We start from the raw sequence: 17,037 nt of genomic DNA on the forward strand, positions 1-17,037 counted from the left end.
TCCTACAGATCTGAAACTTTACACAGTTGTTGTCAACAAGATAAACATCATGTACAGTGAACAGCATATGCACACAATGAAGTATGTCATGCTCAGGGCCATTACAAATTGACAATATTCAGGCGAGACTAAAAAAGGATGTTTTGTTTATGTTTGGGCCTCTGTAGTGTAAGTTCTGAAGCCCTGACAGTGTTCATGTGCACATCTGCAGAAACTAGAAGGCCTAAGCTTTCTAATGATGCATCACACTTGCATGTGGAACATAAGATCCTCTTTTAATAAGCAATGTCATTTGGGTCCAACCATTGTGCACAGGGCCAAATAGGTGGATGGTAACAGGTTAAGTAAAGGCCAGCTTTAAATCCACTAATTTAAGCACTGTATCTGAACTAAACACTAAAGCTAGGTTTGTTACACTTTCTATTGGTCATAGAACATGTTTACTTTAGATAATAAGTTTATCTATGGAAGTCAGGATGTTTTAGTGTTAAGGTTATTGAGAGAAAAAACATCACAATTTAAATATTATTCATAATGACTGACACGTTATCTGTTCTCAAGTTTGTGACCAACTTTATGAAACTGTCTGACAAAATAAAGTAAATGTGACTAAAAACATACAGTATATATTTAAATATAGATTGAATTAAAACCGATTTATTTTGCTTCTAAAATGTTCACGATTATTGTTTTAGTTTATATTATATTGTGACCTAAATAATCATGATTATCGATTACTGATGACTAAATAATAACTTTATTTTTGTGTTAATTTAAAGTGGAAATTTGTCATTGATTCACCATAAATCTACCGTCCTTCAAGCTTTACAATGAATAAATATACAAAGTCTGTGTGCTGCACACACGCACATCTGTGCGTATTCATCCAACTGGGTTGATTGGCCCAAATTAGTCTTTTGTCGTACACCTTCTTGGTGTACGACCTTCTGTATGGGCACCCTGATGACCTTCTGTATGGGCACCCTGATGACCTTCTGTATGGGCACCCTGATGACCTTCTGTATGGGCACCCTGATGACCTTCTGTATGGGCACCCTGATGACCTTCTGTATGGGCACCCTGATGACCTTCTGTATGGGCACCCTGATGACCTTCTGTATGGGCACCCTGATGACCTTCTGTATGGGCACCCTGATGACCTTCTGTATGGGCACCCTGATGACCTTCTGTATGGGCACCCTGATGACCTTCTGTATGGGCACCCTGATGACCTTCTGTATGGGCACCCTGATGACCTTCTGTATGGGCACCCTGATGACCTTCTGTATGGGCACCCTGATGACCTTCTGTATGGGCACCCTGATGACCTTCTGTATGGGCACCCTGATGACCTTCTGTATGGGCACCCTGATGACCTTCTGTATGGGCACCCTGATGACCTTCTGTATGGGCACCCTGATGACCTCTGCTTAAACTCGTCACACAGAGGATGCTCAATATTTCTGTGATGGACCCGACAATCCTGTTCACAGCTGACTGGTAAAGAAGCGCCCTCTTTTTCTGTTCCTTGCCAGTAATCTTCCCCCATTCTTTACTATTCGGTTCACACAATGCACACAGTGAACCTGATTTGTTGACTGTGTTGGTCATGTTTCTAAACTTACTGATGCTGGCATGTGGAAGTGTAGAAGATAAAATGGCCTTGTTATCTGCTGAATGTTCTGCTCCTGTGACTGAAGTGTTGTGTTCCTCTGGTTCAGGGTTATTTGTTCATCTCGGTGCTGGTCAACAGTAACAGCGAGCTCATCCGCCTCATCAACAATGCCATCAAGAACGACCTGTCGAGCCGGAACCCCACCTTCATGTGCCTGGCTCTACACTGCATCGCCAACGTGGGCAGCCGCGAGATGGCCGAAGCCTTCGCCAGCGAGATCCCACGGATCCTGGTCGCCGGGTGAGTTGTTAACCCTGTAGTTAAGGCTTATAGTAGAAAAAGGTTTCTACTAGAAATCAATACTTCCATCTGAAAATCATTGTCAGTCTGCTGGAAAAGTTTTGAGCAGCGCATTTATACTCTCCTGAGCTCCGATTGGTCCTGCCAAAGGGGAGGAGTTGCAACTGAAACTTCTGAAACTTGCCTTGCCCTTACAAGTCTCTCTTCACTCTTACAGCTTGAGTCGTGAAGGCTGTCTCAGATTGATTTCTGCCAAGGTGTTAAGAGACTATTGTAGATTAGGGATGCAGCAATATTCCATATATCAACTTATTTGATACGGGTGTCAGGACGCTTGTGGCGCTCCATGCCACTGCGTTGTCATATTTTGGTTTGGCCCCTGAAATTCAGAAAGTAAATGTCTCCCCAGAGATTTACAACTGCTATATTTTAACAGAAGTGGCTTTTATCTTTCAGTCACTATTTTATGTTGACAGACCCAGGAATGACCAAAATATTTTCTATAACATTATTTCAGTGATCTGACTGTAATTAATTACAATTGCGAAATTCATTCAATGAATAATTTGCACATTTAATTGGTCAATGAATGACCTGATGACATGAAGGGTCAATGGGAAAGAGAGGGTCACTTTGTTCTGGAGGATGAAGAGTGTGAAAGTATAAGTACATCTCAGTGGAGAACCACAGGATCACATTCTGTTGGAAAAGTGTGTCTGGTTTCTTTCTAAGCCCATGTCAAAGTGCCCATGACTCACAGGGAAATACAGACTGTTGGAGAGGATGTGGCAGCAGGAGGCAAACCACTATCATGTGTGAGATCAACAAAGCCTCACAGACAATTTATGACATGTCCATCCCAATGGATTTCAGAACTGTGTATTTGGGCCTCAGGACTCCTGCCATGGACACAATTGGCAGTTATCTCTGGAGCCTCCTCCTGGCAACAGCAAAAAAGGCACTTACAAAAAAATGGATTACACAAAATGTACCGAAAAGGACTGGACTTACATTATAATGGACATTCGTAATGTGGAAAAAAATACATCCGGACTTAACCAGGAAATTGATCAATTTAACAGACTTTGGACTAAATGGGACATTTTTCTTTTGGGCCATGATTTAAATGGTTCTATTATTGTTTGGATGTCTACCTTTTTAATTTTGTGTCTGCTCTCTCTCTGGTCTTGGTTCTCCTTCACTGTTTTTTTTTTATGTGTTCTAAAATTAAAGAATAAAAACATGCCTATATCTGCTTCAGTGATTTTAGATCCGTCTGTGAGATCAGATCTTGTGGATAAAATGGTCTTATTCGTATATATATATATATATAACTCTGCTGACAGTAACAACATTAAACAACTAACAACAAAAAAGGGTGTGCTATGTGGGGGTATACTGTCGTGCCCTAGGGTTTATTTCCCTCCATATGTCAATCAATCCTATTGTCTTTAATAAGATACGGAACTTCTTCTTTATTGTTCCTCCAGAGCCTCTTGAGGTCGACACATCTAATGTAGATGAAAGTCAAGATTCCAATCGCCGCCACATATTAGGGTTCATGACATCAGCATAGAAAGTGATATCGCCCCCTGGTGGAGCATACACATTTAAAAGATTGAACACCTTCCATTAATATTCCCTTTAATATTTGTGTCAATACATAATTTAAAGAAACATTTAAAGCTTAATATTTATTTAATTACTCCACGATTTCTGGGTCTCGATACAACCATTAAAAGAACATCAAACAAGGAGGGTGGGACTTTGGCTGCTCTGGTCCAGTTCAGCTCTCTTCAGAGGGGTCAAAGGTCAGGGTCCACTGCTGTTACTGTGATGTGGCTCAGATTAGCAGGAAAAGTGGATATGTATCACTGTTTAACGCCGGGCATCTTCATCTTAAAGCCACAAACCACTCTTTTGAGGATAGTGAGGTGAATATTCTAAGCAGGAGAATAGATGGTTTGAATGAGGAGTTAAGGAGACATTTTTTGTTAAAAAAGACAAATGTAGTTTTAAAATACAACCTACCGCTCGTGTATAATACTGTGTTGAAGCCCTGGCCATTCTGATGCTCATCAGGTACTCTGTGATGAGGGAGTGACAGTCAGTTTACAATGGTATTTGTTACCTCATTACAGGGCTGTTAGGATTCAAAGAAGAGTAGTCTCAATTGAAACTATGAACACTCTTCATCAAGTGGGCAGGGCCTATTCAGAGTAGGATAAATATCTGAGTTCCCAGACTCGAACCGCAGATTGAGAATGACTCTTGGATGAGTGCCCAGATGACTACAACTGAATCTTTTTCTACAATATCACTGTTTCAATTCAAATGCACGTTTGAGTGTTGGTGGACGACCCTGAAGCCCGATGGCACCTGTCCAGTGAAGCGATCTGGTGTCAAATAGGCGCAAACATGACCAGAGCGGCACCAACGCGACCATGGGATTTGTGTGGATAAATAGCTTACTACATTCATGTGTTTATGAGGAAATGGACTTGTGCATCTCGCCAGCTCCTGTCTTCAGTTGAGCGAGAAGGAAGTGGACAAGCATCCGGGTATAGTCCTTGTTGAGAGACAAGTCCCAGTGTTCCCGCTGGGCTGAGTTTGAAGGCTGGCCTTGGGACAAACCGTGCGAGGAAAAGTACTTAAAACGTTTTCGCTCGTGCCTGCGGCGCTCACACGGTGATCTTAATATCCCATTAAGATCACTCTTTTCATACCTGAATATTACCTGTAGGAGCTTGGTCAATTTAATTAAAACGGGATTGTGACAATTTACGTTCAGCAGTGCTGAATGTCTGTGTGTGTGCGTTTTCAGTTTTGCCGACATTGTTTTCGTAGGTTACGGCTCAAGTAAGTAGATCCGCTGCTTTTTTTTAACTGAGCGTTACCACGTTAGCGTCAAGACGGTGGCCTGCCTATCCCTCTCCTCAGTAGTTGCGTTGACATTTATATTACTCCGGAATAAATTGGTTTTCAAGATTTATCAGCCACCCATCAGTTTCACCCACGACTACCCGGACGCTCTGGCAGAACAGGTGCCAATAAACATTTGGGACCAGAATGGAAGTCGTCTAGGTTATTGAGTGTAGCTTTCTTAACTATATTATAGCGTTATATGTGACTTGAATAAAAAACACAATCTTTTTTTGTCAACCTGGTATCTTTTGTGCATTGCGGTGACGAGCCGAAGCGTGGCGGCCCGCCATGCTAAAACCCCTCAGCAAGAACACTGTTCACTAGTCGTGATAATGTCCTGTCCATTGCCATGCGTAATCACTTGGCGCTTATGCGCAGTGTACAAGATGCTGCGTTTACTCCTGGACAACATGAATGTCCGTTTTTAGCAGCATAGATTGAGCAGAAATTCTCCATAATAAGACCCAGACAGATCAAGTTCACTTCACCCGGGGCCCAGCTTAATGCTGCGTTCATATCGCGGCATGTCCATTTGAAGGCGCGTCCAAAAAGTAAACTCACCTGCAAGCGTCCAGCGCACAAGCGCGGTGGAGGACATGTTGTGTCCCCCGGTGTTGCTGTTCTCTTTGTCAGATGGCACACCAGGTTGAGAGAGTGGCTTTGGTGTATTAACAAGTCAAAGACAAAACGGAGTCTGGGTCCTGCAGATACTTCAGAGCTGAGCCGAGTTTAGTGAATATCATCATCTGCTCCAAGAGCTGTGTCTGGATGTTTTTTGATCCGTGCAGGGTTTGTTTTGGTCCTTCTTCCGGGGAGTGAAATGCGCAGGCACGTCACTGCAGCGTAATCTCTGATTGGTTGCTGCGCAGAGTCGGACACAAAAAAGTTCAGCTTTGTCCAACTTTTCTGCGTCAACGCTCAAAACGCAGGATTCGCGCTGCAAAAACGCTCAAAACACGCAGTAAAAAACGCTTGAGGCCCAAGATTCGTGTCCTCATAGACTTTGTATGTAAACTGGACGCTTTGACGCAGCGGTGTGAAGGCACCATCAGGCTCCCTCAGAGCAGCTCAGATACTGAAGTTCTCCTAAAATGTTTCCCCTCTCCAGTATCAGGCAGTGCATAAAGCAGACACACCTAATAATCGATCCATTTAACCACAGGTTAAAGATGAGCTACAAAGTTAATTGTAATTGTGCTTTCAAGTCCTCGTCGGCCGTTAGTATCTAAGTCTTAATGTATTCAGATACTATTGATAAAAAAATATATTTTTTTTTCAAAAGAATTACGCTCTTTTGCTGCCTCCGTCTTTTTGCCTTTACATAACCCACAAATGTGACGTCACAGCAGGACATTGTCTAGCCAACACTGGATATTTACACTGAAGCGGTAGCGAGCAAAATACGAGTAAATCCTCGTCAAGTGAGCGGATTTCAACGAATGACGATGAAAATGGAGCGGATGAGAATGAGATGGCAACTGAACATCGACAGACTTTCTGAATGGTGCGTGTTAAACTGGAATATTTCCCATGAAATAATGTGAAATACAACGATGACCAGGTTCCTTACTGTATTAGTTCAAAACTGCAAATCACTAGTCAAACGGTTCCACCCCACAAGTCCGAAAGTTCACTAGTCCGATAGTTGCATTATCGTAAGTGCCTGCTGCTGCTCACCCATGTGGATGATGGAGTCCGCGCGAACGCCAGAATCAGCGTTTCCATCACGTGTCGTAGTCAGAATGTGCATCCAGACCGGCGCCGGCACCTTTAACCGCCGCTAGAATCCACAGACACCGCGGGAGTGTCGGGGAGGCGCGAGGCAAATCCCAAAGTTGTGGCCGAAAAGTATTCCGGGGGTCGGCGGAGGCAGGCGGCACGGTGAGCCCGGGGAAAGGAGGCGAGAGCCTGGTGTGAGTCCTTTGCACTAGAGGAGAGACCCAGAGCCTTCGAACTTGTGAACTTTCAGACTTGTGGGCAGCCACCAGTCAAACTGACCTGAATCGAGACCTGAGTCGAGAACGTGCCAGTGGCTTGATTAAATTTCATTTCAAATCCATTTAACTTCTTGGTATAATTATTACAACCAATAATATGCATAAAGTGAGCACTCTCGGCGTCAACAACAACACGCCATCATGCACACGGCGTCAGTCAGACAGCCGCATACGGCGACTATGAGACACAGATAACTGCCTTGATGTGAAAAGATCTTGCAACTTACTTAGTTAGTGTAAAATCTCCTTAAATGCAGCTTACAAACAGATTTTTACTACTTTCAGGGAATGAACTGAATGAACAAAGCGTAAATGGGAGTAGACCGAGAGGGGGCCCCACGTGGCTCTTTCGGGCTGTTTCCGGCCGGGCCCCGTGGGGTAAGACCCGGCCACCAGGCGCTCGCCGTCGAGCACCCATCCCAGGCCTGGCTCCAGGATGGGGCCCCGGTGTCGTCAATCCAGGCGACGTAAACGGCCTTGTTTTTGTTGTCGTCATAAGAGGCTTCTGAACCGATCTTTGTCACCTAGGACCTGTTTGCCTTGGGGGACCCTACCAGGGGCTTGAAGCCCCCGACAACATAGCTCCTGGGATCATTCGGGCGCTCAAACCCCTCCACCACGTTAAGGTGTCGGTTCAAGGAGGGGTCAGCTGAACATATACCTGGATTTTCCTCTCCAACGTGAACTCACTCTCAACAAATTGGATGAACAGGCGCTGCTGAGACAAAATAGAGACTTCATCTTTTACGGAGACGTGGCTCAGTGAGACGAGGGCTTCCAGCTGCTCTGAGCTGACCGTCTGAGAGACCTCACCGAAGGGAAAATACAAGGCGGAGTAGTGTGTTTCTACATCATCAACGCCTGGTCTTAAGATGTGACTGTGATCTCCAAATGCTGCTCTCCTGATTTGGACTATATTTGCATTAACTGCAAACCATTCTGCTCGCCATGTGAGTTAGCCTTATTCATCCTGCTGTTTACATCCCGCTGAGCGTGAACGTGTAGGAGGCACGCTTGCCGACCAGGTTCTGAGAGTGGAGCGGACCTTCCCTGACTCTGTGTGTATTATCCTGGGCGATTTTAACAAGAGGAATCTCAGCCACGAACTTCCAAAGTACAGACAGTTTATTAAAGTACCGACCAGACACGCAGGATCACTGCTACACAACAGTCAGCAACGCCTTCCGCGCCGTGGCCTGCGCGGCTATGGGCTCGTCAGATCACATCATGGTTCACCTGATCCCCACGTACCGTGTGGTTACGCTGGAGCCACAGCCAGGGACAAACGGAGACTACAGCGCCCTCTGCTGAGAAGGTGATCTGCTGACTTCCATCTCTGCAGGACCTGGACGTCTCCAGGACTCTGGGACGAACAGGTCAGATCACCCTGGACAAAGACTATTTGAGCCACTCCCCTCAGGCAGGAGGCCACTCCCCTCAGGCAGGAGGCCACTCCCCTCAGGCAGGAGGCCACGCCCCTCAGGCAGGAGGCTCCGGTCCATCTGACCAGAACCTCCCGTCACAAGAACAGTTTCTTTCCCTCGGCTGTTGGACTCATGAACACTTCTTAAACACTGTCACTTCGACTATAATTTAATCACTCACTGTTCACTTTCTGCACTATATCTGTAAACTCAACTGTAAATGTTGTGTACATAGTAGGCGTATTTTTATTTTAATCTTATAGTATTTAAATAGCTTTTTCTTTGATGCAATCCCTTTTTGACTTCATATATCTTGTTTTTATCATCCATTGTTTTATATTCCACCCAAGCCCCCCATTGAAGCCAATGGAGCGTGCTCATTGGCGCATGTCTCAAAAAAGTCTCTTGCTTCCGCATTACTTCCTGAATAGGGTCCTAGCTCCTCCCACCGTTGTGACGTCATCGCCATGAGGCTTTGGCGTCGGGAGCGAACACGACTACAGCGTGAAAGAAGGAAAACAGACAACACGGACTTTTGGAATATTTCCACTTGAAATGGTCTATTTACGTAACGTATAATGATGAATTGTTATATCCATCTATAAATATACATGTATCGTGTCGTAAAGCTCTGATATTTAAAAGAATTATAGTGTTAAGATAAAAAGTCCGGTTTAATGACAATGAATGACATTTGCTCTTTTAGAGGTGGAATAACGTCATTTTCTGTAGTTTTTGGTTTGGGTATTTATAGTTAACTTTTCAGTTATTAATTTACATAATATAATTTGCTGTTTTTTTATCAAATGAGAAGAAATATAAAATATAATCATCAATTCTGTCACATAATGGAGTTAAGCAGTATTTAATTGTATTCAGTTCCTTGTGTGTCGGTTTTGTGTCATGTCAATCTTTAATAAATGCAAAACACATCTGTTTATTAATGTATTTAATGAGAATAATAATATGAATTAACCTGTTGAACAAATGTAAATCTGATTATAGCTACACATGTAATTTCATCTGCAGTCCTAATGTAACACTGATTCAACAGACAAAAGATGAATACAACACAAGGAAATGATCACACGTGTGGTTTGATTTGAGCCTCGAGTTTTAAAGCTACAATGTGGAACTTTCTTATTAAGGAGTTTTGGAGTCTGCGTATTATCACTATTATTAGAATCAGAAAAGGTTTATTGCCATTGTCAAAGAACAGAATTCACAAACATAGGATCTTTGGTGATTCAGTGCAACATAAAACAATGATAAATCAACATTTATAAGTCAAATAGAACAAACTGAATACTGAATATCTCAGTATTTAACAAGACTTTGTTTCCATGGTTACACAGTCTTCTGGTGAAAAGGACTTCAGTAACTGCATCGTTCAGCTCCATCATATGAACATGTCACAGTTTAGATTATACAAGTCACATAACATACACTTCACATGTTTAGATTATACAAGTCATATAACATACACTTCACATGTTTAGATTATACAAGTCATATAACATACACTTCACATGTTTAGATTATACAAGTCATATAACATACACTTCACATGTTTAGATTATACAAGTCATATAACATACACTTCATATGTTTAGATTATACAAGTCATATAACATACACTTCACATGTTTAGATTATACAAGTCATATAACATACACTTCACATGTTTATATTATACAAGTCATATAACATACACTTCATATGTTTAGATTATACAAGTCATATAACATACACTTCACATGTTTAGATTATACAAGTCATATAACATACACTTCATATGTTTAGATTATACAATACATATAATTGAAGTATTGAAACCTTCTCGACCATGGATCACTCCTTCTCTTCAAACATGTTCTGAAATACATGGGACTCTAGGAAGAGTTGAGCGTTTCAGAACCAAAGATTTCCCATTGACATTTCCCTCGCGACCATGTCAAGCATAAACCTATATTTACCATACGCATGTCTACAGTATCTAAACATACAAATGTGCATTTTTAACATGGTTCTGTAAATGTACAGCTTCTACTGATAAAGACTATTGTGCTTTTCAAAATAAAAGTCCCTCATACACTGTAGCTTAGAAGAACATACATATCTCAACAATCAATGTTCATATTTTAAAATACACCATTAAAAGACACACAATAGATCGTTTATTTAATCCTCTGACAACTCAACTTCAGGTCACATGTATTAATTCTCTTCTAAAACTCTTACAAAGAGGCTGTAAAATAAATGGATGGTATTGAAACACTTTAAAGCCCCTGAATACATGAAAGAAGGAGCACAATCATAAATCAAATTCTTTATTTTCTAAAGCAGTACTGTAATTCTTTTTACCTCTCCAGCTAATGCCAGGGTTCTTCTGACTCTGACACATGGTTTAACATGAAGCTGTCTCTTACAGTATGACTTATCTGTATGACCTTATGATCACAGATATCAAATATAATCACGCTAAAATCACGTTACAAGAGGATTATGGATTATGTAGATTGTCTTATGTTTGAACCAGAATATCAAGAACTATATCGTTACCTTCTGTAAAACAGTCTTGTTCCATGTGTTCTCTTTTTTACCTGCAACCAAATCTACCCTCGGGTACTAATAAAGTTACTTTACCTTAAGTGAAGTCACTGAGTGAAGCTGATGAGAAATGGTGAGCTTAGCATTAGCCACAGCAGCACAATCAATAGCACCTTTTTATGACAACTTAACAAGAAACTCAATATGTGACAAATTACATTGCGGCCAACAAAAGTGGATTATTTGCTTTAAATGTTACTACTAATATTGTTGCAAACCAGTCCCCAAAATCTTGTTTGGACACATGTGCGACACATGTGCGACACATGTGCGACATGGAACAACACGCCTAACACACGAGAAGAGAGAATAAATATTGTATTGTACCGTTAAGTCTGAGATTTGGTCCCAGGCGTTAGAGGCCTTACCTTGTGTAATCAATGTAATCAACAGTTTTGAAAAACAGCTCAGTACTGCTATTTATTTAAAATAGATTGCCAATGAAATCACAACCATTCCAATCAATTGTTTATGAACCATCAAACGTCATTAAGGAAGACTATAATTATTATCTATAGAAAATGTTTTGTGTACATGGAGACATTTCTAATCAAAGTAATAACGCTACACTGCTATTAATCCAGTTTGAAGAAACATTTCTGATCCACGATTTATAGAGGACTTTCATCTAAACTAGAAGTGCATTGTTCTGATACTTTTCAACACTTGGCCCGTCACTTTACTTCTTGTGTCTGCAGTGTATACATTTTGTCTCATGTTTTAAAGCTTGTTTAAGACTTTAAAGTCCTGTTTGTGTCGGCCTTTAGTTCATATAGGCCATAGGCTGTAACTCCACCACGCTCCACCACATCAAGACTACTTTTCAAAAGTGGTTTTCCAATCTCAAATACATACTTGAGCTGGGGGAAAAAGTTCTCCGCATGATTTCTGCCAGTATTTGAAAAAATAGGTGTCGAAGTTGCCAGTTTAACCAAATATGTGACAAATTGGGGTGTACACCCATCTTCATACCTTCTTATTTTTTTCATTCTTTGATTGATTACTTCAGAAATTCAGATTCTCAGAGACATAACTACTTTCTTGGAGGATGTAAAGTGGTGAGACTCTGGGTGCTTCAGTTTATGTGCAAATGTAAGTTAAAAAAACTGTTTTAACAATTTTGCATGTTATCGTTACGGACTTGTAAACTCTTACTCCACATTTAGTATTCAACTGATGCTTCAACAATGACACATGCTCTAGTCTTGATTCATACTACACTATAAAAACATAATCTAAAAGTAGTATTTTAACCCTTTCAACACCAGTTGCCCATTTGAAGAAAGAAAACATAGGCTATTGGTAAAGGTTTTATTCTATAGAACGGATATCATTTTATGTAATGTATTTACAATATGAACAATATGAATAATTACAATCATAAAAGCAGTATTTACATCGTGATAAACAGGCTAATTAACATGTGTATCTTTCGATCTAGTATAAGGCAAACTTTCTGCAGAATAGGATATACAAACAAACAGAGGAATGATAAGTATGATTGATGTCAAAATGTGTAAGTACAACATTAACATGAGGCCATGACATTGGACTGGTTTGATTTTGACCTTTTGAGGACAAATATATATCTTGGCAAATTGACAGTAAACAAAGCTCAACCTCCTCGGATACATTTACAATGTTAGACAATGTCAATTTATCACTAGCACCTACACACCAAGTTATAAAGTTATACAGTTCAATTGGCACAATCTTTCTGGCAGAAGAAACATTTAGATCCTCTGATGTAGGAGGCAGATTTACATCCATACTAGGGGCACTCTTGACCGCTTGTTTCAGTGATACTAGGGGCACTCTTGACCGCTTGTTTCATCCATACTAGGGGCACTTTTGACCGCTTGTTTCATTGATACTAGGGACACTTTTGACCGCTTGTTTCATCCATACTAGGGGCACTCTTGACCGCTTGTTTCATCCATACTAGGGGCACTTTTGACCGCTTGTTTCAGTGATACTAGGGGCACTCTTGACCGCTTGTTTCATCCATACTAGGGGCACTCTTGACCGCTTGTTTCATCCATCCTAGGGGCACTCTTGACCGCTTGTTTCATCCATCCTATGGGCACTCTTGACCGCTTGTTTCATCCATACTAGGGGCACTCTTGACCGCTTGTTTCATCCATCCTAGGGGCACTCTTGACCGCTTGTTTCATCCATCCTATGGGCACTCTTGACCGCTTGTTTCATCCATACTAGGGGCACTCTTGACCGCTTGTTTCATCCATCCTATGGGCACTCTTGACCGCTTGTTTCATCCATACTAGGGGCACTCTTGACCGCTTGTTTCATCCATCCTATGGGCACTCTTGACCGCTTGTTTCAGTAATACACCTGCACTGTAAACTGTGCTCTCGCAGTGCTGCATCTTTGCCACTTTCTGGCTCCATTTCTCCATCACTACATGACATCTCAGAAACTGACATATCAGTTTCAGTGGAAGAACCTGGTGGAGAAGTCCTGTCGTCTCCGTGGAAACCATTTCACTCAGGTTTCTTCTTGGTGGTTTGTGGAAATTCAGCTGTGGGAAGTCTGGCTGTAATCTCTTCTTCAGAAGATCGGATCTGTAAAAATTAGAGTATTGATAGATTACTATTTTATTTGTGTTTTAGTTTTAGAATTATTATTTTATTTGTGTTTTAGTATCCTATGTTTGTTGTTTATTTTGTGTTGTGTTTTAACAGGGTAACCACTTTTCTCACTGGGTTTTCCCTGTATAAATAAATAAATGAATGGAAATATGTAGACTCCTGTAGCAGGACTGGATTGGTTTGATCTTGAATGAAATGTCATGAATAAACATAGCTGTGATGTTTATCTGATCTTCTATCGTTTTCTTTCATAAACAATAAGAATAATTTAATTACCGGTAACTTCCATGACCAGGGTGTTTTTTGATGAATTTCTGGAACAGGGACAAGAGCTTCTTCATTCTGAGGATTTCCTGATTTTCAATCAGTCGTGTCCGGATGACAGTGTCACAGAATGCTGTATGTCTGCCGTACTCCCAGACTTTAGGTCACCTGTATAAAGCAAGGAAATGCAGTGATTGGTCAGTGATTGAAATATACTAGCTCACTACAAACAGAAATTTGCTTTGATTCAAACGTCTTAAAAATTATCGTGTAGTCATTACAATTATTTTCAATTAAATTATGAATTTATCTAAATATATGGAAATATATATATTTTATTTGATTACCAAAATGTTACCTTTCATCACTTGTCTTCTTTGTCAGAAAGCTTGTGTATTCTTTGTAACACCTCTTGTGATAGAGGTGCCTCTGGTACACATCAGGATGGATTCATCTGCTCTTGATTCAGCTGCTTTGACCAAACTTCCCAGTAAAGGAGAAGTAAAAGAATTTCAATCAAGGCTGAGCACAATCAGTAAACAATCGCAAAAGTTGTACGGCCTTTTTATTCAACTCACATCATCATACAATCTTACGTACATTACATCTACACCTACATGTCATAAACTAGGCACATATTCCTATAGTGATCTGTTCTTTTCTTCTGTATCTACCTCTGGATCTTCCTGCGTTGCATCAATGAAATGTCCCCATGTGGGACAATAAAGGAATATCTTATCTTATCTATGTATATTTTGGCCAACTTATTTCACTGTGATTAGTCCTATTTACCACGAGCAAGAGAAAACACACATGCAAGAATCAGTATATAATCTACTCACCAGCAGTTAAAGTTTCAGCTTGGACCAATTTATCTTTCTTTGTCTTGTGAGCCTCTTTGATACAGCGATCAACCTTCTGCCAATGATGCAAACTGCAGGAAGTACATTGCTCGACTTTTTAGATGATTTTGTCTTTACATCTGTGGTAGATCTCAGTCGTTTGGGAGAAGGTGGCAGAGTTGATGTGGTAGATTCACCTTCTCACCCTCTCCATGCTGCCCACAGACCGACTGTTCTGCTTTTCAGCACTAGTAATTTGTTTCTTGTCAATGAAACGTCTATAGCATGTAGGGTGAAACGTCTATAGCATGTAGGGTGAAACGTCTATAGCATGTAGGGTGAAACGTCTATAGCATGTAGGGTGAAACGTCTATAGCATGTAGGGTGAAACGTCTATAGCATGTAGGGTGAAACGTCTATAGCATGTAGGGTGAAACGTCTATAGCATGTAGGGTGAAACGTCTATAGCATGTAGGGTGAAACGTCTATAGCATGTAGGGTGAAACGTCTATAGCATGTAGGGTGAAACGTCTATAGCATGTAGGGTGAAACGTCTATAGCATGTAGGGTGAAACGTCTATAGCATGTAGGGTGAAACGTCTATAGCATGTAGGGTGAAACGTCTATAGCATGTAGGGTGAAACGTCTATAGCATGTAGGGTGAAACGTCTATAGCATGTAGGGTGAAACGTCTATAGCATGTAGGGTGAAACGTCTATAGCATGTAGGGTGAAACGTCTATAGCATGTAGGGTGAAACGTCTATAGCATGTAGGGTGAAACGTCTATAGCATGTAGGGTGAAACGTCTATAGCATGTAGGGTGAAACGTCTATAGCATGTAGGGTGAAACGTCTATAGCATGTAGGGTGAAACGTCTATAGCATGTAGGGTGAAACGTCTATAGCATGTAGGGTGAAACGTCTATAGCATGTAGGGTGAAACGTCTATAGCATGTAGGGTGAAACGTCTATAGCATGTAGGGTGAAACGTCTATAGCATGTAGGGTGAAACGTCTATAGCATGTAGGGTGAAACGTCTATAGCATGTAGGGTGAAACGTCTATAGCATGTAGGGTGAAACGTCTATAGCATGTAGGGTGAAACGTCTATAGCATGTAGGGTGAAACGTCTATAGCATGTAGGGTGAAACGTCTATAGCATGTAGGGTGAAACGTCTATAGCATGTAGGGTGAAACGTCTATAGCATGTAGGGTGAAAGCCTGGCTTGTTACTTTCCAGAAAATGAGAAAGATTTCCGTCCGAAGAAGCCACAGAAGACGTAGGATAGTTTTGTTTGACGAAGTCATCGTTGTGACACAAACAGCTGCCGCTAACGCGCGGTCTATTCCATCGATTTCTATCCACTTCCGAGCACAAGTCACCAGCTTCCTCCAGAGGACAACAGCTTCCTCCAGCGGACAACAGCTTCCTCCAGCGGACACCAGCTTCCTCCAGAGGACAACAGCTTCCTCCAGAGGACAACAGCTTCCTCCAGCGGACACCAGCTTCCTCCAGCGGACACCAGCTTCCTCCAGCGGACAACAGCTTCCTCCAGAGGACAACAGCTTCCTCCAGAGGACAACAGCTTCCTCCAGAGGACAACAGCTTCCTCCAGAGGACAACAGCTTCCTCCAGCGGACAACAGCTTCCTCCAGCGGACACCAGCTTCCTCCAGCGGACAACAGCTTCCTCCAGAGGACAACAGCTTCCTCCAGAGGACAACAGCTTCCTCCAGCGGACAACAGCTTCCTCCAGCGGACAACAGCTTCCTCCAGCGGACAACAGCTTCCTCCAGAGGACAACAGCTTCCTCCAGAGGACAACAGCTTCCTCCAGCGGACACCAGCTTCCTCCAGAGGACAACAGCTTCCTCCAGCGGACACCAGCTTCCTCCAGAGGACACCAGCTTCCTCCAGAGGACACCAGCTTCCTCCAGAGGACAACAGCTTCCTCCAGAGGACACCAGCTTCCTCCAGAGGACAACAGCTTCCTCCAGAGGACACCAGCTTCCTCCAGAGGACACCAGCTTCCTCCAGAGGACACCAGCTTCCTCCAGAGGACACCAGCTTCCTCCAGAGGACAACAGCTTCCTCCAGAGGACAACAGCTTCCTCCAGAGGACAACAGCTTCCTCCAGAGGACACCAGCGCGGACACCAGCTTCCTCCAGCGGACAACAGCTTCCTCCAGAGGACAACAGCTTCCTCCAGAGGACAACAGCTTCCTCCAGAGGACAACAGCTTCCTCCAGAGGACAACAGCTTCCTCCAGAGGACAACAGCTTCCTCCAGAGGACAACAGCTTCCTCCAGCGGACACCAGCTTCCTCCAGAGGACACCAGCTTCCTCCAAAGGACAACAGCTTCCTCCAGAGGACAACAGCTTCCTCCAGCGGACAACAGCTTCCTCCAGCGGACACCAGCTTCCTCCAGCGGACAACAGCTTCCTCCAGAGGA

The 17,037-nt window shown here is 42.3% G+C and overlaps 1 protein-coding gene across 3 annotated transcripts in view; it reads left to right on the forward strand.

Moving 5' to 3' along the window:
- Window positions 1-17,037, forward strand: part of ap2a1 (adaptor related protein complex 2 subunit alpha 1) — a 61,812-nt gene that overhangs the window by 11,834 nt on the left and 32,941 nt on the right. For all 3 annotated transcript variants that reach the window (XM_072442338.1, XM_072442339.1, XM_072442340.1), the window contains exon 3: window positions 1,722-1,915. In XM_072442338.1, coding sequence (XP_072298439.1) covers window positions 1,722-1,915 — 194 coding nt within the window. The remainder of the gene's footprint in view (window positions 1-1,721; window positions 1,916-17,037) is intronic.

The sequence above is a fragment of the Eucyclogobius newberryi genome, unplaced genomic scaffold, assembly GCF_026437365.1.
Source record: "Eucyclogobius newberryi isolate DKJ021-1_F unplaced genomic scaffold, fEucNew1.0.hap1 SCAF_13, whole genome shotgun sequence".
NCBI classification, from domain to species: domain Eukaryota; kingdom Metazoa; phylum Chordata; class Actinopteri; order Gobiiformes; family Gobiidae; genus Eucyclogobius; species Eucyclogobius newberryi.